Source organism: Lepisosteus oculatus, chromosome 9, assembly GCF_040954835.1.
Source record: "Lepisosteus oculatus isolate fLepOcu1 chromosome 9, fLepOcu1.hap2, whole genome shotgun sequence".
Classification (NCBI taxonomy): Eukaryota; Metazoa; Chordata; class Actinopteri; order Semionotiformes; family Lepisosteidae; genus Lepisosteus; species Lepisosteus oculatus.
Window position 1 is genome coordinate 40886821 of NC_090704.1, and position 24682 is coordinate 40911502.

Consider the following 24682-nt stretch of genomic DNA (forward strand, 5'->3'; position numbering starts at 1 on the left):
AGGAAGAAAATATTTACAGAGAGGGGGAGGGTAGGATGTTATATGGTGTACTGGATGTTATACAAGCTGTAAGCATGTATAGCTGCACAATGATTTCTGTCCCCTATGGATTGAGCAACTGGCACTGGTCCCTGGAGCAATCCTGACCAGCCCCAGCTGTGACCTCACAGACAGAGCCAGAGAGGCACAGTTGCACTGGGGGAATTCTATAGGCGTTCTCCTGCAAACAAAAAGGATCTTTTGGAACTGATTGCTGGTACAAAAAAAAGGTTGAGAATTATTGAGAAAGTACTGCATTCCTCAGCACTTAATGTCTGAGGAGTGTTCTCTACTACACTCATTTACACCCGTGTCCCAGAATCAGTCCACTGAGGTGAAGTCATATGTAGCAGGAAGGATGTCCTCCAGGATAGAAGCCTAAGCATCCATACTTTGTATTTTAAAGAAATGCTTCTATTCAAAGGAATCTCAATCCCACTTGCCTATTAGCCAGGGTGTCCAAAGCAGCACAGCACCATTGACTGAGTACTACCAGCATACAGTAGCACTGGGATTGAGGATTCTTAGCACTCTCAGATCTTGGAACAACTACGACTGCTGTGACTTTATGAGCCACACCGGCAAGAAAGAGCTCCTCCATTCAGCACTACATCTGCTATGATCTGTGGAACTCACCGCATGTCAATTTACAAATGACCAGACTCATCGCCACAAAGTACTATAATAGCAAATAAATACAATTACAATTCTTTTGAATTCAATTTCCAGACTGACATATGGGAAGGCAACAGCTTCAAGACATTGTTGGCGAGCGTGCCATGTTTTCTGTGAATTTTCTCCAGTGGTTTCAGATATACATTCAATGCATTTCCACCGCTGAATACTGTGGCTGTGTCTGCAAGGTGACATCAATTTTTTTGAGACAATGAGGGGAAAGGTTTCATAAGAACATAATGTTTAAAATGTAAACCTATACTAAAACATGATTGTGAATGTTCATTCCTTCACTTCTCTGTTAATGTAAACACACCTAAGGATTCAAATTCCTCATCCTGGACTCTGAGTAGTTCCCACCCTATTTGACCTTGTGAACTCAAGTGCAATTGTTGTTCTGCCCTCTCTTGCCCGGTCTGCAAGTAAACACATTTCACTGTAACTGTACACATTGACAAATACTTAAGAACCAAGACATCACTCTATCCTTCACAATGTTTCATTTGGCAGGGAAGTTGGAGATTTTTCAGCACTCTGAGTTTTTTTTGGACTCGGCAGCAACACCTACAGCATGGATTGCTCTAATGGGACGGAGTGTGTATCCGTATTTTACAGTGAAATGCTCGCATATCAAATCTAAACCCCCTTTTGATTGAACCATTTGTTCTATTCCCCCCCTGTAGGGTTAGGCTAACATCAGGTTAACATCTTACTACAACCTGAAGGTACACTGGGCTACATTAGATACTCCATGCTGAAAAAAAGAAGAAAGAGAACACAACGTCTCGCCCGTGGAGCCTTCTTCAGGTGTCTGCCACACCTGAAGAAGGCTCCACGGCCGAAACGTTGTGTTCTCTTTCTTCTTTTTTTCAGCATGGAATAAACCTATTACTTGTTCCTTTGCAGCCTACACATGCTGACGCAGCTACCCACCTAAATTAGATATTAACCTGTTTAATTAACGATAGGTCTTCCACTTCAGGAATCAGAGTTTGTGATTAACCAACTAATGTTCTTGTGCAGTTATCTACTGCCCTCTTTCCCACACATTTACTACTTGGGAATTTGGTGATGGGGAATACTTATTCCTGACATTTAAGTACTACGGAGCTGATCTGCCGATTTCACTTTATAGGATAAAGTAATGTCATTCTTTACACAAATAACGACGGTGAAATTTAGTATGTCCAGCTTTTTGGGGAACAAAAAAACTCTCCTTTACATTTGTCATCTTTTAAAACAATAGTTTCTACGACATGGAACAAAGCACAACGCAGAACACCTTAGAAAAGACCAGAACACCCTCTTGTTAAAGCTGAGATTAATACCATCAGAATATCATGCTATGGGTTCTTTGATCTTTGATTAACCAGATGAGCCTCAGGCATGCCTCACTATTATGCACCTGGCTAGACTTTAGTGAACAGTAATCCTTTAAATAAAGCTGTTTAACCCTTTATACATCAATAAGCTTACCTACGTACTACAAGGGGGAATGAAGTACAAAAAGAGCTGGTGATGGACTTTCCGAATGAAGAGGACAGGCATATTTATTGCTGCACCTTTCACTATGAATCTCCTTCTGGTGTCACACTTTATTAAAGACAGATATATTTGCTCTTCAAACTGTTATTAGCTCACTACTACACAGTTTCATGAATGAAGTAGTACCTTGAAATACTGTCCATTTTGAAATATTAAATTCACTAAAGCCCCAACCCAAGGAATAAGCAGTTGCTACTTAAAAAAATTCACTGTTCATGATTTCACCATTTCTCTATAATTTCTAAAATTACAATCCTTTTCATGGCTTTGAAAAACCCCACCTTAAATGCATGTTATACTTGATTTTTAGAAATTCACAGTCACTCAAACTATTTGACCACAAATTCCAAACAACATACAGGTATACAAAACAAGTGCATAAATACATTAATATCAGCGCCATATAATCATGAAACCGACAGGACCTACTTTCTCAAAGGAATCCATAAACAAAAATAAATAAAACTCGCACTAAGAGCTCTCCCTCTGTGATTTTGTATTCCTGATTAAATGAAGTTCTGTCTCCTGGGCACATTATGAGTCTCAGAGCAATTTGGGTAATGTTGAAGTTAGCATTTGTCCACACTGTGCATTGCTTAAAAATACAAAGGGCTTTGTCTGTTGTGCTTTGCTTATTAAATGGTTATATCAGCTTGTCTGAACACTAAATGAGATTTTTCCTTGGCACTGTATTTGAATTCAAGGCTGCATGGTGGTGCAGTGGTTAGCACTGCCAAATGCAGTTTGGATATTCTCCCTGTAAATATGGGAATCCTCGAACAGAGCAACAACATACTGGTACAGTACGTAAACTGGCTTCTGGGAAAACGGTCCCTGGTGCATTTGTGTCTGAATGAACAATGAACTGGCGTCCTGTCCAGGGTGTACCCTGCCTTGCGCCCGTTGCTTGCCAAGATCTGGCTCCTCCGAGTTTGAAGGTGAGAAAATGGATGGACGGATGTATCTGAATGGATGCCCACTTCTGTTTGAGCTCCAAGAATGCAGGGAATTAACTGTAGTGTTTTTAAAGGGATAAGGAGTCAAGAGAAAAAAACAATCCAAACTCCCAAGCTCCTGTTAATCATGTGTGAATAACACAAACAATGCTCCAGATAGCCATAACTCTTTTTGTAAAGACATGTTTAAAAGCAGTATCTCTTAATTTCCAACCATCTCCCTGGGTCTTGATTTCATTGTTGATCCTGAAGTGGCCTGTTGGATTAACTGTCTCAGTATGTTGGAGGCTTTTTCCAGACTGAAGAGAAGACAACCTTGCTTAGCATTGCAGAGATCATCCATGACAAAGAACTCCAGACCCTCACCTTAAAGCTAATGAGCTCCTTCCTTGTGAACCCATGGCTGTGGATGATCTTCATCTGTTTCACCAGGGTGCTCTTCCCACTCTCAGCAGCTCCTAAAACCCATCAAGACAACCATCAGAACAAAACCCACCTGACTGGCCGGCAATCCCATCTGCTAGAAATCTGAAACTCAAGCATGCATGGGTTTTTTCCACTCGTAGGATCACATAGCACTGCAAACTCCCCCAGAACAGGAACATACACATCTATGACTGAACAAACACATGCTAGACACATCTCTAAACCAGGTGTGAGCATTTCTTGTCCCAGAAGGCCAGAGTCTTCGCAGGTTATTCATTCCAACACAGATCTTAAACTCAATCAGCTCATAACTGGCTGAATGCTTCTAGCAGATCTTCAGGTACAGGTGTTTTCAAGAGATCTAGAAAACCTGCCGACACACTGGAATTCTACTCTATAACAATACCGCTCTAAACTTGTCCTATATCAAGTCTTGTGCCCTATGCTCTCAGAAGGCAGCCTCCTTACTAGGAATAACCAGATTTCCAATAATCGCTGCTGCGCACTTCAGGGCAAAGAGAAGCATCAGCGTTTTGGACATCCATGACCCTAAGCTCTAGCGTACAGGGAACCCAGAGATTTTTTTTAATTAAAAGGCTGGTTCACATATGTCTTAGCTATGCGAGATCGGGCAGCTACAGTTGCGCTTGGATGTCCAAATATAGTGTGTTTATCTGGTTCTAGAGTATTCACCATGTGGCCTTACGGCTCCTATTGATGTAAAAAATATTGTTGAATTGTGTGGATTCATATGAAATATGTACGAATACACGACTTTTCTGAAACCCATAATATGAGTACACACCTAGATTGCTCATAACTAAATTCTTCGAATAGGTAACTAATTGGCAGCTGGCATTATTTCCAAAATGTGTGCTTGCAGGGGTTTCAGGTAGATCCTGGAAAGGCTAGGGACAGGTCTGTTTTGCAATCCGAGCAGTCCACAAAACGATTAACCTGGTAATTCTCGCAGATGCATGCATTTAGTATGCTGAAGGTCTATTACAGCTGAACACTCAAACCATTCGCTTCATTAAAGGTAAACATACTTATGAAATACTTGCGAGCCCGGCAAAGAAGTATTACAATGATGTAGTTATTTCAACACTTAGACCAATTATGTAACAGATCTCAGGTGACAAAAAAAAACAACAACAGAAGACACTAGACGCCCCAGGAACGCAGTTTGAGATATGCTACTGAACATGAGAGAGCACCCTCGCTTTAAACCCACGCACACAGCTGCATTCACATTAAATGTTCAAAAACCGGCGTTTTGTTTTTTTCGAAATCTCAGGCTAGTCTGATCACTTACCCAGCATCAGAATTTTAACCACGTTCATTTCTTGCTTAGCATACTCATAGAGATCTCGGTCGATTTTGTCACTGTGAATCCTGGCTCTCTTTTCCTCCTCTGTCATCTCAGAACCCAAACACAATCCCATCTTCTTCGCTCATTTCTTCAAGAAACGATCGAAAAAAAATCTTCCTTGCTGAAGATTCACAGTAAAGCGAACCTCCAAGGTTCAAAAATCTTAACTCGATTCATTTCTTCCAGCTTTTTTAAATGCTTCTTTATTCCTCGAGATTACGCTGCACATACCTGATTCCGAAATATGCTTTGCCGTCCCTAACACACGTTAAGAGCACAGGGATGCCCTATTTTTTGCAGTTACCTGTAGCGTTCAGACAAGCAGAAAAATATAAAATGCATATATTTGTGTTTTATTGCTGCTATGTTCTTGTTTTTGAGATTGAGGCTTTTTTTCCGCAATGGATTTAGAACAGGCGAAATCACACCGGTGCAAAACTTTTAAAACTTAGTTAAGAAGTCACCCCGTCCAACTACTTCGGCGACTACTACTACGAACTGTTGTAGAGTTTCGGCTTACAAAGGGAAGTGACGTAATTTTGAGAAAATTGACACCTGAATGTAGCTTTTTTAAAGCAAGTTAACATAAACCCGAAACTCACTTGAATGTGAAAGAGATACAAATATTTACTTAAGCGCCCACATCATAACAGTGGAACTGCTAAGATACTGCTGATTTGATTCTTGCTAATTGCTGCCAGTTTTGAGGTAATGTGAAGTTTAACGGTATCAAATTCAGATGGATACTGCATAGTATGGTTGCAATTAATAGTTTTAAGATTTAATTTGCTGATACGTAATTACTGGAACAACCTGTCGATTTTAATGTTTTTGATGTTTTGAAAATTGAAAATTCTGAGACGTTGGTTCGATCGTATGATCATTTCCACGAAATCAATAAAAAAAATGAAGTAAACGATTCCCAATACCGTGACTATTTGATTGTGAAACATCATCTTGTAAAAGATTTGTACCTCGCCCTTATGGACGTAATGTCAGCTGTTTCATAAGAGTGCAAAAAAATAGTCCCGTTAAAAATATAGAAACTATTTTTATTTTTAAAATCTTGTATCCATAGGTGGTTGTCGAAAGAATGCTTCCTAGTGTTTATCTGATGTTAAATACAAATACAGCTGCAGGAAAGCACTGAAAATTATGTGGAATGATTATTAGAAATCCCTGTTTTAAAGGCAACATTACACCACTATATACTTGTATGGGCTGTATAGGGAAGGATTGTATTTTCGCGGAGAGAGGAATATTTTTTTAAAACGCCGAGGAATGCTCTGTTATCAGCCATTTCGTGATGTCTTGCAGAGGAAGGACTGCTCAGGCTTCCTAATTAAGTTACTCAAAACTCTTTAAGTAAGTAATCGGGTTGCCGACGATTTCCAAAGTTGATTGCTTCCACATGAAGCGTTGCTTCCTATAGCGCTTGAATGGGAAAAACAGCATCACAGCTCTCCTAATGAACTGACATTTAGCGGTTCTCAGTATGAAGGGGTTATGAGTGTAAGGGATGTGACAGAAAGCGTAGGCCCACACCGTGCTCATTTACAGTGATCAAAGCTCCATACCTACAGTGTCCTTCCCAGTTAAAAATAGGGAGGAATACGTAGGTGACCTTCAGAAATGTCCAGCAAAAATAACTCGCAGTGGTCTGTTCAGATCCCTGGTGAGTGTTTATCAGCTACGGACCAAAAATCAATTCCGAGGATAACCTTATGTATATTCTCCATGTAGACCAAAGGCAAAAATAGAGATCTAAGCACCAATACATAGGATATAAAACTGAATATCCTGTCTATGGCCACGGACAAAACCGATGTATTTTCAGTTTTGGTACTTATTTTGCTTAGTATTGTATACGATTGCCTCATTCTTTAAAATCACAAATCATAGTGTCCGGCTATGATGTAAGGCGACTTAGCCTTCGTGTAAGTCGAGTTAGGAAAAGCTACACAGTGAAACGGGTGAACTGAAGTGCATTTGCACGACAGGCTAATGTAAATGCCCGAATAAGGTTCTTAAGTGTTTTTCACAGTACATTATACTTCTGTTAGTTCAAGGGTTTAAAAGATATGAGTGTGCTTCTAGGAAGTGTCTAAATCGCTTTACGTGAAGGGTCAATTAATACATTTTCAAATCGTCAAACTTTTAAAAGAAAAATAGAGGGACTACTCTCTAGTGGAAGAGGTGGTGTACTGCAGCACATACTGACGACACTACCTGTTACAAGTGTTCCTCAATAAATGTTTTAGAGACCATATAGCAACTCATAAATTTGGACCCTTCTGCAACCTTTCCGAACAGCTGAAATGTACATTTTCTACCGGATACGCACGAAAATTAAACTAACAGAGGCAGTAAACTTTCAGCTGTGTAGTTTTAGAAGTCGTTCAATCCTTGTGGGATTGGAAGAGTCCTAAACCTGTTGTTAGAGGGAAGTCGCAAAGACAATGAAAGCAGACAAGGCAGCTATTATTTTCAGCTCTATCATTCGACTCCACGCAGCGTGGTGTAGCAAAGCCCACATCACTTCAGATATATAGTAGGGATTGCCATGCCAGAGAAACTTCGCTTTATATTAAAGTTCTTCATCAGTGAACCAAAAACAAATCGTATTTAGAGCTTCGTGTACTGTCAGGTCCACAGCTGGACAGAACCAAACCCATTCACAGGAGACACGACAAGGGCAGAGGTCACAGGGAGCTATTTCTCTGGGTTCACTTCACACTTTGAACTTCATGAGTATATTCAAAGAATAAGCAGGAAAATACACGGAAAAAGCAGCTAAAAAAGCAGTGAAATAAAACAACCAGCATACTCGTGTACCTGGAAATAACAAAAAAAGGATTCCAACACCCGCTGTGTCCAGCTGACCAAAGGTAACAGGAAATGCCGATTTTATTTCCAGTTTTACCACCATCGTTCTGATATAAACGGTGCCACTTAGTGAGGAAAACGAAAGACAACGTTACAGAGCACAGATTATTAAAAGACAAACTGCGAGTGCGCCGCCATCGTGTTCAAAAGGAAAAACAGAAACGGACAACAAGAACGGACTGGGAAGACAATTCCCTGCTTCTTGTCCACAGCTGTTCCTTTGACACAATAGGACTGGAGAAGGTAAGGCAATCCCTTTTGAGGACTCAGGGTAATAAACACTGACGATGAGTATTTCTCACCCAAGGCATCAACGCAATTAACGCTTTCTCAGCACACCCAGACTCTCAGATTGCTCATCCACAATACTGTACTTGACATAACAGAATGAGTCTACTATAACGAAAGCAGTGACTAAACATAGGCATAAAAACAGGATGACTTAATAGTGACCTCAAAAGTGTTAAAGCAAAACACGTACAAGGGTAGAGGACATTAAAATGCTTGCGCGCAGGGAAAAATCTCTCATCACTTTCAGCCGCGCAATAATGAAGTTTCGTCTCTTCAAAGTGTAACCATTATTACTATTGCACTAAAGAAAACCACTCCGGCATTATCAACATTCAAATTAGCATCGAGTTCCAGAACTATTTTAATTTGTACAGTGTCATATAAATTAACAATTACAATTTAAAAAAAACTGTACAAGCTGAGGATAAAGCAGTTTCTCTATTCACTATGGCAAAACACCCTCACACAGGCTGCTATAAATAAGTAGTGTTTAATTCTCTATATCATCCAGTCGATCTGTTAGATGACGTAAAGGTTGCATTTCTTGCTTCTGCAATATCTGAAACCTTTTTGTACAAAGTGGTCTTGCCCCCCATACTTTGGGATTGCTGCCCCTTTATACCATCCAACAAAATCAAATAATTTTATAAGCATCATACAAGTAGATCTCGGCTGAAGATCAGATCACAACGTATTGATATTATACATATACTGTAGTATTATAGAGAGAGGAACTGGATCATTTACCGGAGTCTCTGTGGCCCAAATCGCTTAGCGCTTTTGGCTGTTAACTGAAAGGTTGGTGGTTTGAGCCCACCCAGTGAGTATTTTAATGAAAGTTACCTCCTCACTTGAATGAATGAATAAGGAATTTTGAATTGAACTGAGCTTGGAGAAAAATTTAAATTATGACATGCTTATCCAGTTTTGAAAAATATTATAGTGCAAAGTCAGGACGGGCCAAACGTTAAATGCATTCAATGGCGATTGGTCAACAAGATGAATAAAATCTCAGATTTATTTTCCATAAACGTAAAAAGGTGCTGTTTTTATAAGTATGGCCCATGGTCTGGGCTCATATCACTTAAAACATCTGCCATATTCTCCCCCATTAAAAACATAATAAATTATTAAAATGTAAAATATTAAGCCATCCTTAAGGAGTGCCTTTTAAAATAGTCACTTAATTTTGTCTATTACTTCTCTTTAGACTACAGAATATTTTAGAAGTAATCAGAAAGCTCAGTTATCGTGAATTTATTCCATATTTTCTGCTGTAGCGCTTTGTTAAATCTATTCCTGTACTGAGAGCTGGATTTCACAACAGGTGTTTCCTGTAATTAATTTTAAGTTTGAGTTAACTTTTAACTTTTTAAATGGAACTTCTTAATAGAAATGACCTTGACTAATCTTTCTGGCAAAAGGATTTCATAAAGACCAGGAATCCCAGGGAAGAATAGAATGCATTAAGGAATAAATACAACCGGCTCACTGACACCTTGCTGAATGAAGAAAGAGATGGGGCAAATAACCATGACAACAAGAAGTTAACAAGAAGTGTTGTGTGCAGGTTGGTCAACCCCCTGTTGCCACTACTGCTGAGGTTAAACACAGACCAGCTGATGCCAGCAACTGTATTATGTGTTGTGCAGAAAGCACAGCCCCCCCCTCCCCCCGGTGTTTTCCAGACAGCTCAGTTCTCCTGCTCGTCCTGTGGCAGAGTCTGGTCCTGCTCCTGTTTGGTTTTCTCCTCCTCTCGTTTCTTCATGGCCTGTATCACTGCCATTTCCTTGGCCTCCTTCTTCTGGTTTCGTGCCTCAAACTGGAGCCTGAAACACAGTTGGTGTAACTGAGGTCCAGCCCGCACTGATCGGTGGGCTGTGCCTCGTCCTCTGACGCAGTCTGACAACCCCAAGACACAGAACCACTGCTGTACAGTGCTGAGTGTTTGCTATTAATTGATGCAACAATATAAGACTAAGTTTTATCTCAGGGAGATATATACAGGATTTTTCTTAAGGTCTTTTATAGCTGATTACTCTAACTACTCACTTCATTAAGTTACCGTTACCTACACTAAGAGGCATTAAAAATGCAACAAATGCTACTGACGCAAGTCCATTGACACTCAGCACATAAAAGACTTCCGAGCCTTGTTAGAAGTTTTGAATAACAAGGCAAACTATAAACCAAACAGTCAGAACGAGACAGAACAAAAATCAATCAACCCTAGGCTGAGTTTGAAACCCCTGCTTTAGAGAGCTCTGAAATAAGCCAGCCACCATGGAGCAGGATTCACCTGTTCTTAATTATCCTCTGAACGATGTCATCGGTGGTCAGGTCGTTTCCACTGTCAACAGTATGGAAAATGCCCCGTTTCTTGGGTTCCTACATTTAAAGGGAAACAGGTTGAACAAAGAAAACATTTGCCATACACACAATGATCAAACCAAAGGACAACAGTGTAGATCTCCCAGACTACCAATGAGCCATAAAATGGGTTTATTTCCGATAAGAATAGTCAAGTGCGAAGGAAAGCACAAGAATGATGATGCCGTTACGTTTATGGTAAGAACTTTTCTGCTTCTGCTGTCGTCCCCACAGACCTAGGCCTTCACACACTACCTTACCACGGAAAATACAGGGTGGATGGTTATCGTGCAAAAGTACTCACAGCATACGGATCAGACCCGTCCTTATCTGGAAACACCTCAGTTTTCCCATGACACACCAGGTCAATCTGCAGAGAGGGAGGGATGTGTAAGCTACCAGGGCTGACCGCCAGCAGTGCAAACCTCACCGCCAATCCCCCCTTTCCCCTTGCAGGCAACGTCTCTCCCCCTCTTACCTTGAAGTGATCCAGCAAGTCTGCAGTGACAGCGTAGGGCGCTCCGATCACAACCTCCGACACGTACTGGGAAAAACACAGCGCAGAGCGTTAAAGTCAATGGGCCGCACTTTTGCATTATCGGTTGGCATTATTCCCGACGGAATCCTGGGAAAAATCCGCATGTGATTAGCTCCTCCCGCCATTTCTCATTTTCAGGGTGAGCACTAGAACAATGACTTGAAAATAAGATCTCCTGGTAAAACTGGTAACTTTGACTGCTACAGGGCAGCGTATAAATGCAGTCAGCTGTCTTTTTGCGGCTCTCTTCCTCTTTCACCCTTTTCTTTCACCAAGGGTGAAATAATACAGCTTTTCACTGGCACAGAACAGATAACGTTTAGTTACTTTGACTTCCTGTGAATATGTGAAGGTCCACTTGTGTGTTGCCGATTGCCAGTGTGCAGTGTGGATGTGTGAGAGCCCAGAGCACTCACCCTGCAGGCCAGCACACTGAGAGTCCGCTCGTGAACATTCATTATGGGGTAGTTCTTTCCTTTGTACCGGTTCACTTCCTGCAAAGACACACCAGCATTTCTTTTTCCTCTCATAAAATGCAGAAAGAAGATCCTGTTGAGCAATGCATTCTGCCAACACATTCATAGAAAATAGTTTCTTTCTGTGCTAAAGTACTTGCATACAGCTCTCACAAACACTCCCTAAAAATCCAGGATGACTGGTATCTAATGACAATCACGTTTATTTACTGCTAATCAGGTCTAGCCCAAGATGCGATCTGTTAAAGCCTTCTGCATTAAAAATCTTTTGTTGCACATCAGCAGAAATAATGCGTTAAGAAGCAAGTACTATAACACTCATGCTGTTTTCATTCACACAAGCTTTGGAAACCTTATGGCTTACCTGGTCAAAATGCAGCCCGACAATTACATATGGCTTATCCGATTGCTTATAAACACTCTCCAAGAAGTCCACATGGCCGATATCTATAGGTGCTGTTAAGGGCAGGCAGGGGTAGTGTGGTGTCATGAGGGTTGGAGGTGCCTTATGGATTCTAGCAAGTCTGGAAGAGACAGAGGAAGAAGATAGTCCTCCTAGTCCAACCCCACAGTGAGGGAGAAGAGTCATGGACAGAGGATAAAATGGGAAGACCAACACTATCGGTTGATATGCTGGAGGAAAACGTGGGTCAGCTAGCGCTTGCAGGACACGTTCTGGATTGCAAGGAACCAAGAGTCCGAACAAGAAGGAGAAGAAACCAACGCCAGCCCACAGGCAACTGGGAGCGAAGCAAGCACTACAGAGCTGGAGAGAGAAGTTATTGTTTTGTGAAGCCTACAAACAGCAGCTCGATTAGAGAGGGAAGGGTGCATTTAGTTGACTCTTTTGTAACAATGACCCAGACATCTCTACCTCTACCTGGAGATCCATAGTACATAATATGGGCCTGACAAGACCCACAAACAAAGCCTCAATAGCCCCCTCAAACCAGTCAAATCCCTCCCGAGCCCTCTACACCTGAAAGCAAAGTAATTTGTGGTAAAATACTGAGATTGTAAGAGACAAAAGATTCCCCTGAATCCACAGAAAGCTCTGAGTGATTTTCCCTTGCCTTTCTGAACAGAATCTGAAATTCACCAATCAATAATTTAATCAATCAGCAATTTCAGTTTTTTTTTTTAATTTTCATTTTAAATGTTAAAATTGCGAAGTAGTGAGAAGGATACGGAAGAGGTCGAAGGCTCCTGCCACGTAGATGATAGTGTCTCCGGGCTCCGGCTCCTTCCCAGAGGCAAACTGGATGATTTTTTGGGATGTCTGCAGGAACTGGGATACGCCTGTCCAGGGACTGCGGCTTGTAGGGCCCTGTGGCTCACAGAACACAGACACCTCATCACAATAAAAACCCTGGCCACCAAACTCTGCAAAACTACAGAATTTCTGCACATAACCTTCGGTGTGGCTGCTGACATGGATCTTTTTACCTGAAATATAGGTCGTTTTCAAGGTACCCCATTCTGTAATGTTAATCAATAATCCATCCACCCATTTTCTAACCCCTACGTCCAAATCAGGTTGTGGAGCTGGAGCCTATCCCAGCAAGCAACGGTAGCAAGGCAGGGTACACCCTGGATGGGACACCAGTCCTTCACAGGGCACACAGACATTTACACCAGGGTCAGGACCACAGGATATATATACTCCAAATATAAACTCCTCACTGACTGCACTCCAGGAATTGAGCCCAGGTCCGCAGTGCTGCGTGGCAGCCACTCTAACCAGTGCGCTATCATGAAATAAATCAACCAGAGATGAAAAAGAAAGTAAAGTAAAGCGTTCACATGCAGGATAAAATACTTCTGAGCACAGCACTACTTGGTCTCAACGCACCACCATGTGGCCACAATAAATATTAACATGACTGTTCTAGTTTCATCCTGCAAAATAACTTCTGCCCGTTTCATGGAGATGTTACACACGTTATGCTTTTTTCGTCATATTTGAAAATGCAGCAACCTTTGACTACACAAACTCAGATCTGCAGTGTCTCTGAGTGACTGATCACTGAACAATATCTTATTCTGCAATAAAGCTCCCTATTCTTGGGCCATAGCCACCTTAGTATCAACTATAAAACTGACCACAACAAACTCCTTTGTTTTTAGCCAAGCTAGCATTCACAGATGCCAGCCATTCATTAAAACAGAACAGCGCAGAAGAAGGACAGACCGTCTAAAGGTTGTGTTGATACTAAACAACACTCGATACGCAACCCAGTAAAAAAGGAGCACCGTACTCCTAGCCACTAAAACATCATTCAAGCAAGCTGATTATGGCAAAACTTCTGCCTCCCTGGCATAATAGCTATAAATAAGCTATTTATTGCTTTGGTGTTGGAAAAGCAGTACAGAGTGTTGACAGCCTCTGCTATATTTTTTAAATACTTTATTAAGTTCTCCTCACCTGCCTAATTGTATACATGTACCTATATGAGGATTGGCATTTCCATCATGGTCCTTTCAGACAAATTAAAATTTAATCAGCTGAAAATGCAGAATTGAGACTAACGCACCTTTCCAAAGTTGTCCGTATGCTGCTGGTAATCTGATTTATCCTGCAAAGAGATTAAGAACAGATTAATGAAAAAAAGCTGTTCACATTAAATGAGCGACAAAAAAAACCAACACATTTTCATAAGTAACCAATGCAGACTTTGGCAAACCGATACCGAATGAACCGTGAAGGCGTTTGTCTTAAACCTTCACTGCATTAGAATTGTAATGACGCGCCTCATCTTTCACCAGAAGGCAGTAAGGTGTTTGACTGCCTTGGCTAATCTTTAACAAAACAAATCAGTTAATCGTACAACAAAACCACTCTCAATGCATAGACAGGTTCAGTGCATTAATTAAGAATATTCATTTCTATTTGACGAATCAAAGGTAATTTTTGGGGAGCTGTGGCTAAACCTGTTAGTGTTCAAAGATGAAAAAGGGCCGAACCCTGTCCCTTTCTACCGTGCCCAGTGAAAGCAGGGCTGCTGCTGGGCTGGCCAACAGAGGGGCACTCACAATGTTGCTGTGGTGAGCCTTCGTCATGAGGAGCATTCGGCCAACCAGATCCGTGGTGGAGACGCCCTGTGTCCGCTTGCATTCCCTGCAACACACAATGCCCTTGGTTGAGAACTGAGAGGCCGCAGTCTGATTTCCGAAATGACGGAAATGAGACACTGGCGCGTATTTTAATCTGTTTGCATGGAGGTCTTAGTTAGAGTCACGTTCTATGGCCAGCTGAATAAAAGCCTTAAGTTAATTTTCCCCTTAAGTGTTCTCTGAGCTTAAGAGTGTTGCAGAAAACATGGCTGCATATATACCCTAGTTAAAACGAGAAGGTAAACCATAGCCAATACTTGCAGAAAGTAAGAAGAGTTTAAATACCCAATATTTCCTTCTGCCATCATATCCCTTATGATACAAGCGTACAAATATAAGCTTACATTACCCTACTGGTAAGACAGGTTTGGGTGAAACAGCAGCTCCCTATTTATTTTCTTTTAAACTTGTTGTGTCATGGGTTTCTGCTGTACTGATGTGAGCATCTAGCCCAGGCGGTCATTGCTCTCAATTGACCTGGCTGGTTAAGACAAAGTAAAAGACAGATACTTGAACACTGGAGCTGATGGCCTCTTGAATGGAGAGAACTGGCTAAATGCAAGAGCAGGGCTTTAAAGGGAGCCGGTTGTCTTATAGGCTTTAGCTGCCACCGTGGCGTGGGGAGTGGGAGGGCGTCTGTCCAACCACACCCTCCCCACCCAGTTCAGTGGAACAAGTGGGGATTCAAATTGGACGGGTATAAAACAAAAATAAAGACACAAACAAAACAGTTAAAAGGGGGAGACTGTACAAGACTGACACACTACCTTACACCACTTCCCCATGTTTAGAGAAGTCTTTCTGTGGAAACGGTAGTTAGCAGAAACACACCACTCAGAGAAATGTCTGCAAGTCAGGAGGGAATGTGTAAAGGGGAATATTCAGCATGAAAAAAGGGCAATGGTGCAAAAAGAGAAACTGATGGGACTTTTTTTTAAATAAAAAACTGGAAACGATCTGGATTTTAAGTGGATATAGGAAAGGAGAGAAAATGCACCCCTCAAGTCTCCGTATTTCTAGAAATATCAGGCTAAAATGAAGTCATCCTAAGATCCACCCCCAAGCAAGTCATGTGTCTAAGATCCTTTTAAATGTTTTTACATCCTTTAATCCTACAGTACCTGTATCTTCCTGATGTCTTAACCTCTGCATATGTGTCTCTGCCATCCACAGTTAGCGTGATATCATCTGCAATGAAACAGGAACATTTTCTCATTGTTTGTACGTGAACGTCCAGGGCTGAGCTTGCAGAGAAGGGAGAGGGGCTCCAGTTCAGGCACACGGATCACTCTGTGTTACCCCAAGAAATTTTAACACTTAGGCAGTAATGTACATGACTCTATACCACTTCTTGTTGACGCATATCTTACACCTCTGGTCATAAGCACCTGTTAAATCACTATAATATAAAAAGCTAAAGGTTGCTGAATGCTGAATTTGATTTCAGTGCCGTTTCAATCCTCTATTCCAAACATCATTTCTAATCACTTGCTTACTTATTTTAAGGATCCCCAATTTCTAACATCTCAAACTCTTCAATGTCTCTGTAAAGTCAGGGCCCAGAGGAAGCTAGTATGTTTCGATTTAGACAATAAATGAAATATATACTTTATTTTTGTTTAATTGCGCAAAAAAAACAAACTGCCTTGCTCTCATTGCTCTTTAACATCTACATCTCCTTCGGGCATCTTTGCGCCAACGATCGCCTACCCCCATGGACGCAGAAGTCGCAGTTGTACTTGTCCAGGGTCTCCAGAGTGGTGACGTACGGGGCCCCCTCCACAATCTCGTCCACCCACTTAATGGCACGCACCATCTTGTACCTCTCGGCCTGGGTGAACACCGGAGGACCCTTGTGCTTGGCTATTTCCTCTGGGGTGTGGAGGACGGAGAGAGACAGGGCAGGCAAACAAAAACAAGAATCAACCAGGAGAATCATCGCCCTCTTCACGCAGAGCATGAATCTGGATTCTACCCTGAACGCGCTCCATTAGTCATCGCTGGATGGATGACGAGCCACGGTTTGACGAGCTGCTCTTGAAGCTTTGAGAACATGTGCAGAGTACCAAACACCAGATCTCTTACTAGCGCACTCCCTTTATAAGGAACAGCCTCGCTGTGAGTTTCTGCTGGTAGGGACCTCAACAGAAAGAGCAAATGGCTGACCTTTTTTCTCCGCTGTGGATTAGCCGTAACTTGTGCTCTCATGTATCAGGACCCGTGCTTTACCACAGGAGCCCACAGCGGGTCACAGTCAGTTAGGAGGGGATACCAGAAACGGGCCACGCTGGAATCTGGCCGTCGCCGGCCTGATGTCCAGGTAGGAGTTTGACGCTGGTGGCTTCTGCTTTATCGAAATCAACCGCGGCAAACTGTCTTTCCAGCTTACCGTCCGTGTGAACGCCGACGATGAGGTGATCGCCCATGGCCCGGGCCTGGCGCAGCTGGTTCGAGTGGCCGTAGTGCACCATGTCATAGCTGAAACACAAACACAAGGGCATGCTGGCGCTTTCGCGGGAGACACAGGGCGCGAGGCACCAAGAAATGGCTATTGAAGGTAGCATGAGGTGCAGGAGTAAGGGCGGGGAGCATTGAAGTCATTCTGGATTCTGCGTGAGGAATAGTAACTATTTGTCTTTGCTAATATGCCTTTTACTTAGCAACAGTATGAAGGAATAAATTGCAGGCACATTTTTTTATCTTTCTGATTTCACACCTTCTATTGGTATACTTCCTTTTCACCAAATAAAAGGTGAATTTTCATTTCTTAAGAAGTGGTCAGTTGCAAAGAAACATTTGTAGAGAAAAACAGCTCCTAACATGGAAATTTAGAATGAGCTATGTTACCCTGAATCTGCTGTATAAAACCCACTACCTTTGACATCATCTGGTGAGGCTGCTCTCATATCTGTATGATTGTATCCTCTCCATGCGCATGAATAAAGGACTCTGCTGAGTGAAGAGTTTTCTTCAAAGTGTCTATACCACCAATTACAATTTACTGGCTATATATAAATATATAAAAGCAGGATTACACACTACCCAGCAGCAGGGTCCAAAGGGCAGTTCTAAGCCTCAGGGCACAGCATGAGATTTATGATCCAGTGCACTGTACAGGCTCTGGTCTACTTTTGGATTAAATTGTTATTTTTTCTACTGCTTTGGGAACCTTAGGTGAGGTTCCCACAGAGGTTTATTCTCCTGCTATTTACTGAACTGAGCAGTTCCCTCAGATAAGGTACAGGAAAATGTAGTCACCACACTGGATCAGGGCAAGCTCAATTGAAAATGTAGCGTACAAAGTCCAAAAGCTTTATTACTGCCAAACAACTACTGTTTGAAATGCACACGGCCTTATTAGATGGAAAGTAATAACTTACTTTGAATAAAGACAAAATATCCTGCAGTTTATCTTCAATTCGAGGTCAATGGGAAGTTAAAGTGCTCCTTACAGCAGACAGGTTTTATCATCTGTTGACCTCAGTGCTATCCATGAAAATTCTTCTTGTATATCCTGTGGTAATTAGATTAACACCAACTCGGGATTATAAAAAGCCCACACAGCAGTTATGAATGGCGTATCCCAACTGCTTACTTATACCACAGATTTTATCTGAATTAGGATGCCAACCTCTCACTCTGCAAGAAGATAAAGCAATTTGGCATGTATTTTAAGGCAGTATGCTGCAGTCCACATAAAATCCCACCTCACCATGATTTACTTGCAACCCTGAATGAATTGTTTCAGGGGCATCACATCAATAAAATTATCCTTATCCTTGAGGTTGCGGGAGGGTGAGGTGGGTAAAACTCACAAAAAAATAACTTTTACCTTCTCAAAACATCCTTTGATTTGGCCGTACTCTTTTTACTAAATTTACTAAAACCACAACACCTTTTTAATTTTAGCCTTCCACTAATATAAATCTGTTCCCCAGTATCTCCCCTACAGTACAGTACCACCTCACCAGCTTCTGTGCCTACAGTGGAAGGACACTGCATATCACATACAACTTAAATTCAAATGAAAGCCAGATTCCTCCGAGTCAGAGTCCTCATCTGAGCAGTCATCATGCATCAACAGAGTTCAGATATTCATGCTGCCAAAAAGGCACAACGGTAAATTTCTTAACCCTCTCTTTTTCTGAATCAAGTCACAAATCTGCCACTTAAAAAAAGTATAAGAATATTACCTAAATTGCAATCCATAATCTGAGTTAACTAGTCCACAAGGCACTATCCATGACTTCTGGCTTGCTGCCTATTTACGCCCTAGGAACTTACTTGGCAGAATTCAATAACTTAAAATGTTTGCGGTCTTAAGTTAAACAGGAGCCTTTCAGTACATCGGGCCCATGTTGCCTTCCTCTGTCTTAACAGCAACAGAAATGTAATCTCGTCACAGAATAGTTTCCATTCTGCTGACATATATTAAGAACATCTGTATCTCACTGAAGTTTCAGATTACTTACACCTCATCACTCAACATATACTGTACAAACTCTCGGAGGGATTACTGGGCAGAGCAGTTGCTCTGTGGCTAAGGATCTGCGCCTGTGGCTGGAAGGTTGCCGGTTCAAATCCCGCGGGCGGCAGAGGAATCCTACTCTGTTGGGCCCCTGAGCAAGGCCCTTAACCCCAACTGCTCCAGTGGTGCTGTGCAATGGCTGACCCTGTGCTCTGACCCCAGGCTTCTCTCCCGCCGTGTGTCCCATGGAGAGCAAGCTGGGGTATGCGAAAAGAAATTCCTAATGCAAGAAATTGAATATGGCTAATAAAGTGATCTTATCTCCATCATCATGATTTATAATTCCTTGGGTAAGGGAACTGCCTTGTAATAAAGGCTCCCATGATACAGCTTTAAATAACAGCCAAGCAGTCATTCAGACCAAGGCCTACAGTTTACGATCACTTTAGTCCTCAAACAGGAGAAAGCACACAAGTTAGGAGTTTTGCAAACCTTATGATGTCTGCTAAATTTCATCTGCACTGCAGTTGAAAAAAACAAATGTGATTTGACTGGCCCTCCTACACCTAAAGCTGCAGCAGTGATCTGGGACTGGAGAGAGAGAAAACCCTGAAATATATAGATTACTCCACAAACAAATCTGAGACAAAATCACCATCCAGTTGACAGACAATATCAGTCTAGGTCCCATAGACAACACCTTCAAGAGGATAAGAGGCAGTGAGGGACAGTAACATTATTGTATATCATTGTAATGTGATACCATGAGGGTTGTAGCAGTAGAAGTAGCTGCAACAACTTCAGTTTGTCAATTCAAAATGTGTGGGAGCTTACAAAGAAACAAGACAGCTGGCGCATTTAAACTGAAAAACTATGCAAGGAAGAGGAATGGTCACTCTGTTTCTCGGAGTGGAGCAGTACTCGAGAAGAGCACTCTGAACTGTGCTGAAATATTAATGAGCACAGCTGCTGACTGTAAACTAACATCAAGCGCCTACCTTAAAGTGGGAAACAAAGGCACATACTGTTATAAACGTGGGTGGAAAAAAGACTGCTCCTGTGACTGACAAGCCAAATGTGAACTTGTTTCTCGCTGATAAATATTAAAAAAGGTAAGAAGGGATTAACTTTGTGTTGCACCTAAGAATGACAGCTCTTGTACTGATTGCTATCAGCATCCTTAATATCTACAATAAATACAGGACTTTAGCTGCTGCTGCTGGGGCGCAGGTAAAACAGCTGTTGCTAACAGGGCCACCTGTGTCAGTGTAACTTTACTGCAGCATTAGCCTCAGATAGGTGCCTACCTCTGGTAAACTAAAGGTAACTGCAGGTCATTCTTCCTGACAGCTGTACAGTGCAAAGCAGCGCAGGTGCAAAGACATCTGTAATCAAGTTCACTACTAAATATTCATTTATTTGATTCATTTATTCAGTGATCATTAACAGCTCCTTGGTGAAAAAGCTGATTGGAAACAGGTAGAGACGTCACTTAGCCTACTAAATGTAAGTCCTGAAGATGAAGGAAGAAAAAAAACACAGAAAGGAACCAATATCCCCTGCTTTTCAGAAGAGCGACACCTTCGTGCTTTCAGTATGTTGGAGGCTGGACTAAGTCTGTGCACTGTCACTCAGAGTCTGGGATGTTCACAGCCAGCAATACAACAGTATCTATGCTGGCAAAGCTTTACAGCCTAATAGCCCACTAATGTTGGTCTTCCAGACCGAAGGCTGTAAGTCATGACACCTTGTTAAGGCCAATGGGAAGGCTGGCCTTAACGAGTGTGATGGTCCTGGCAGGGTGGCTTGTCATTACAGAACTTCCTTTGTAGTGATGAATGGCAACTTCACTACCTGGCGCTTCATTCATCAATAAGAAATGTTCTTATTCTTTAACACTCAGTTTATCTATGTAGCAGTCTTCTGCAGGCATGCCTGCTAAGGACAGGACTTTTTTTGTTTAATATTTTGAAATTCAAAAGTGGGGCAGGTGTCAGTCCAACGTCACAGAGCAGTGCAGGCAGTCTAAAGACTTTCCCCTTTCACCCTCTGTCCCCAGTGAATAAACAGTGCAGGTCTGCACACTACTGAACACTCTTCCTCTACCCTGCCAGGGACTGGGACTGGAGCAGTGGAGCAGGTAGTGCTTGGGGCTTGGGAAAGACTTTGGAACCGACGTGATGACGTTACTATATTTATGCTGGCTGCTCGTAAACACAAGCTTTGACCTCTATCATCCCCTTACTACAGGATCTCAGTGGGCTTTTTTTTTAAGGCAGCTTTTGACAGCCTCAATGGCAGCACCCGTGACAGTCAGCTGCAGCACTGTTATAAACTTAGTTCAGACTCCCGCCGGCCACGCTAACTGCTGATCTCTCATGCCAGAATACCGCGCGCGCTTAATGCAGACAGAAATTCCCCTCCAGAAAGAGAGGACTGCACATTCCGGGGGAAAATTACATCAACGACACGTGTGGAAAAGACACAGCAACCTGCCATGCTCAGATGCATCTCATTGTTTAGCTTTTTGGTACACAAGTTCATCGCCAACATTCCACTGGGTCACATTAGAGGCGGGAGAGAGAGAGAGGGAAATTACTGGAATCCTACAAGACAATGCCACCATAATCCTGTCCTTCACACAAACAAATTCAAACCGCCTGGGCTGAACCTTCGGCAGATGACAGTTCTTTCTGTTCAGCAGCTTTTTGAAATTCTTTTTATCTATGTGTCATCCTTATTTTGCTTTCATAGGATTCTTCCTCATAAAAATCCATCTTTCGCAACCTGCCTACACACACTTTCTAAAAAATTAGAATGAACTTAAAAAAAACAGGACCCATGTGTCCAGCCGTCAGCGGCTTTATCAGGAACATAAACAGTCACCTGGCACTCGTTTTCAGTTCGTTTTCCTTGTGAACCAAAAGAAATATGACTGTAGTTGTGCTGAGGCTGTGAGCTGAGGCTGCGGAGGCTATTTACAACGGCCTGCTTATCCCCGTATCCCCGATCGCCATACTGGAGCAATGGTTTGGAAAATCTGCTCAAGAAAGATGTCCACCTACCAGTTCGCTGGCACAACTGAAAGCAGCAACCTACATCTCCTCAGAGGTCTCCCCTCCCAGTACTGACCAGGACCTGCCTGAGCTGTGCTTAGTTTTCAAGGTCTGACAAGACCAGGCTAGAGGGTAGCAACACATCTCTCAACACAGTAACCTTTTTTTTTAACATCCATCCATCCATCCATCTTCTAAGTGCTTCTTCCAGGTCAAGGTCATAGGGGAGCCGGAGCCTATCCCAGCAAGCAACGGGCGCGAGGCAGGATACACCCTAGACGGGACGCCAGTCCATCACAGGGCAGACAGACACACACAGACACACACACCAGGGCCGGTTTTCCCAGAAACCAATGAACCTACAAGTACTGTATGTCTTTGGACTGTGGGAGGAAACCAGAGCACCCAGTGGAAACCCACACAAACGCGAAAAGAACATACGAAGTCCACACAGCCAGTACCCCAGATAGAACCAGAGTAGAACCTAAGGGCTCAGCACAATGCTAACCACTGCACCACCCTTATAGACGTCAACACAAGACATCAAATAAATTGTGCAGTCGCTGAGGCAAGTCTATTATCGCAGAGGCCCTCCCTTGAAACAACGTCACGTACAAGTTCATCCACGTTATCAGAAAGATGAGTCACAACAACTCAGAGCCAGCGTCTGAAGGCAGGGGAACCAGGTGAGACTATAGCCTGTCAGTCTTCAGCAATTCACTTCACTTAAGGACACTGTTTCACCAACTAGGCCCACGGACCAACGATTTACGTTTCAAAGTTTACCGAACAGTGATTTACACTATTCGACTGCAGCACAGCGCCCAGATGCTTTGAGTGGGTTGGCTCTGCAGTTCAGAACAATGGCAGCACTTACATACTCTATTGTGCTACTGATGACAAAGCGTGGAGGAGGCTCTCTGTGCATTGACGGAGCAGAATATTAGACACTGTCTTCCGGAATGTTTAAGAAGTGCAAGCTTGAAGGCCAAGCTATTCTTCAGCACACAGAGCGACTCTCCCAGCCCATAATACTTAGCACTAGCAGCACAGGAAGATATTGGTGAAGATGTACATCCCAGCATCCAAGAGAATCAATACTTTCGACTCTCAGCACCTGCGAACAGGAACAGGAACGTGGACTTCACACTGCTTAGTGAATCTCTTCTGTTGCACTCAGGAATTTCCAGAGCTACATTCCCTATGGGTTCATAAAACCCCGATTCTTCCAATTATGTGAAAATGCACCACATGATCAGGCATATATGAGTGTGGTTCTGTCATGTGTAGCTACATGACATTTATTTTTTAAAAAGGAAGATGGCAGAGGAATTCCATCCAGCTACTCTACCATAATGAGCTCCTAAAGGCTGAGTGTTTCAATCCTGCGGGATTATCTGCAGCTCATGAATTCTATTTAACAAACAAAACAGCCAAGTTGTGACACGCCTGACGGGCTCTAATGAACGCTATTAAGAATCTGCATCTGTTTTTTTTTAAATCACGTGGCCTGGGTGGCACCGCAGCTGGAGATACAGACGGGGGTCACTTCCAGCACATACAGCTCTGATCAGCGCGATGCTGAAACGGCTCTGTTTCGACCTCACAAATTATTAAAAGGTAGAAATGTTGCTGTGGTGCTTACGCTGCCTACGCGATCGGTCATTTAGACAGCTGGGCGCTAACGCTTGAGCAATGTGCATCATCACTGTGCACACTCGGAATTTGATCGAAGACGATGACTGTGATAAAAGCTTAAAAGGAGTAAAAGTAGCAGGTAGGAGGAATTAGCATCTTAAGGAATTCTCAAACTAAGTATGACCGAAGAAATTAAAATAACATGCTCGCCTTTAGTTGACACCCAAACCCCACCACCAGATAACAGACGTAGGCTTCGCGAAGTAGTAAAATTACGCAACCTGACACTTAGGAGGGGGCAACTCGCTAAATGAACAGAATCACATATGAGAACCGCGTTAAAAAAAGGCCGCTTCCGATTTCTTTACTGCAGAATTAAATCGGGTACACGCTGTACCAAAATCCCCGTTGCATAACGTTACAAAATGTGACTGAACTCAATGACGTTCCAACATGCACTCCCCGTCAAGTTTCAGGACGAAGATGTCAGTTTCTCCGAATCGCCCGCGACCCAGCGCACTGTACCGCACTCACCAGCCGTCACACCACACACGGACAACCCGCTTCCTCTTCTCCGGGCTGCCGGCGGTGCCCCCAGGACCAGCCCCGACTTCGTTCCCGGACTCCTTGGTTGCGTGGTGACCGTTCTTGATCATCTTAAAACACAGAGATCTGGCCTTCTACAAATACAATCAATGCGACTGCGTTAGGGGTAATTGTTTAATACATATATATATATATTAAAATAGCAAAATCCGTCATGAACCGATAAAAAAAACAAGTTTATAAAGGGGAAATGACAGATGTTAAAGCCCCTCACTCCACATTTAGC

At 42.6% G+C, this 24682-nt stretch overlaps 2 protein-coding genes across 3 annotated transcripts in view; both read right to left on the minus strand.

Annotated features, from left to right (window-relative positions):
• gnav1 (guanine nucleotide binding protein (G protein) alpha v1) overlaps positions 1 to 5709 on the minus strand; it is a 44653-nt gene extending 38944 nt beyond the window's left edge. The window contains exons 1-2 of one of the 2 annotated variants that reach the window (XM_015356643.2): positions 4957 to 5709; positions 3582 to 3673 (exon numbers count right to left, since the gene is read on the minus strand). In XM_015356643.2, coding sequence (XP_015212129.1) covers positions 3582 to 3673; positions 4957 to 5086 — 222 coding nt within the window. In that variant the 5' untranslated portion in view covers positions 5087 to 5709. The remainder of the gene's footprint in view (positions 1 to 3581; positions 3674 to 4956) is intronic. The other variant, XM_006635146.3, reaches the window with a different exon arrangement.
• Positions 5710 to 7902: 2193 nt separating this feature from the next.
• On the minus strand, positions 7903 to 24673 carry pcyt2 (phosphate cytidylyltransferase 2, ethanolamine). Its single transcript, XM_006635401.3, has 13 exons — positions 24385 to 24673; positions 17078 to 17166; positions 16399 to 16560; positions 15810 to 15876; positions 14608 to 14692; positions 14109 to 14150; positions 12763 to 12901; positions 11939 to 12021; positions 11515 to 11592; positions 11039 to 11104; positions 10865 to 10930; positions 10490 to 10578; positions 7903 to 10019 (listed from the first exon to the last, which is right to left on the minus strand). The coding sequence occupies exons 1-13, from the start codon at positions 24504 to 24506 to the stop codon at positions 9884 to 9886; spliced, it is 1224 nt and encodes a 407-aa protein (XP_006635464.1). The 5' UTR covers positions 24507 to 24673; the 3' UTR covers positions 7903 to 9883.
• Positions 24674 to 24682: the final 9 nt, after the last annotated feature.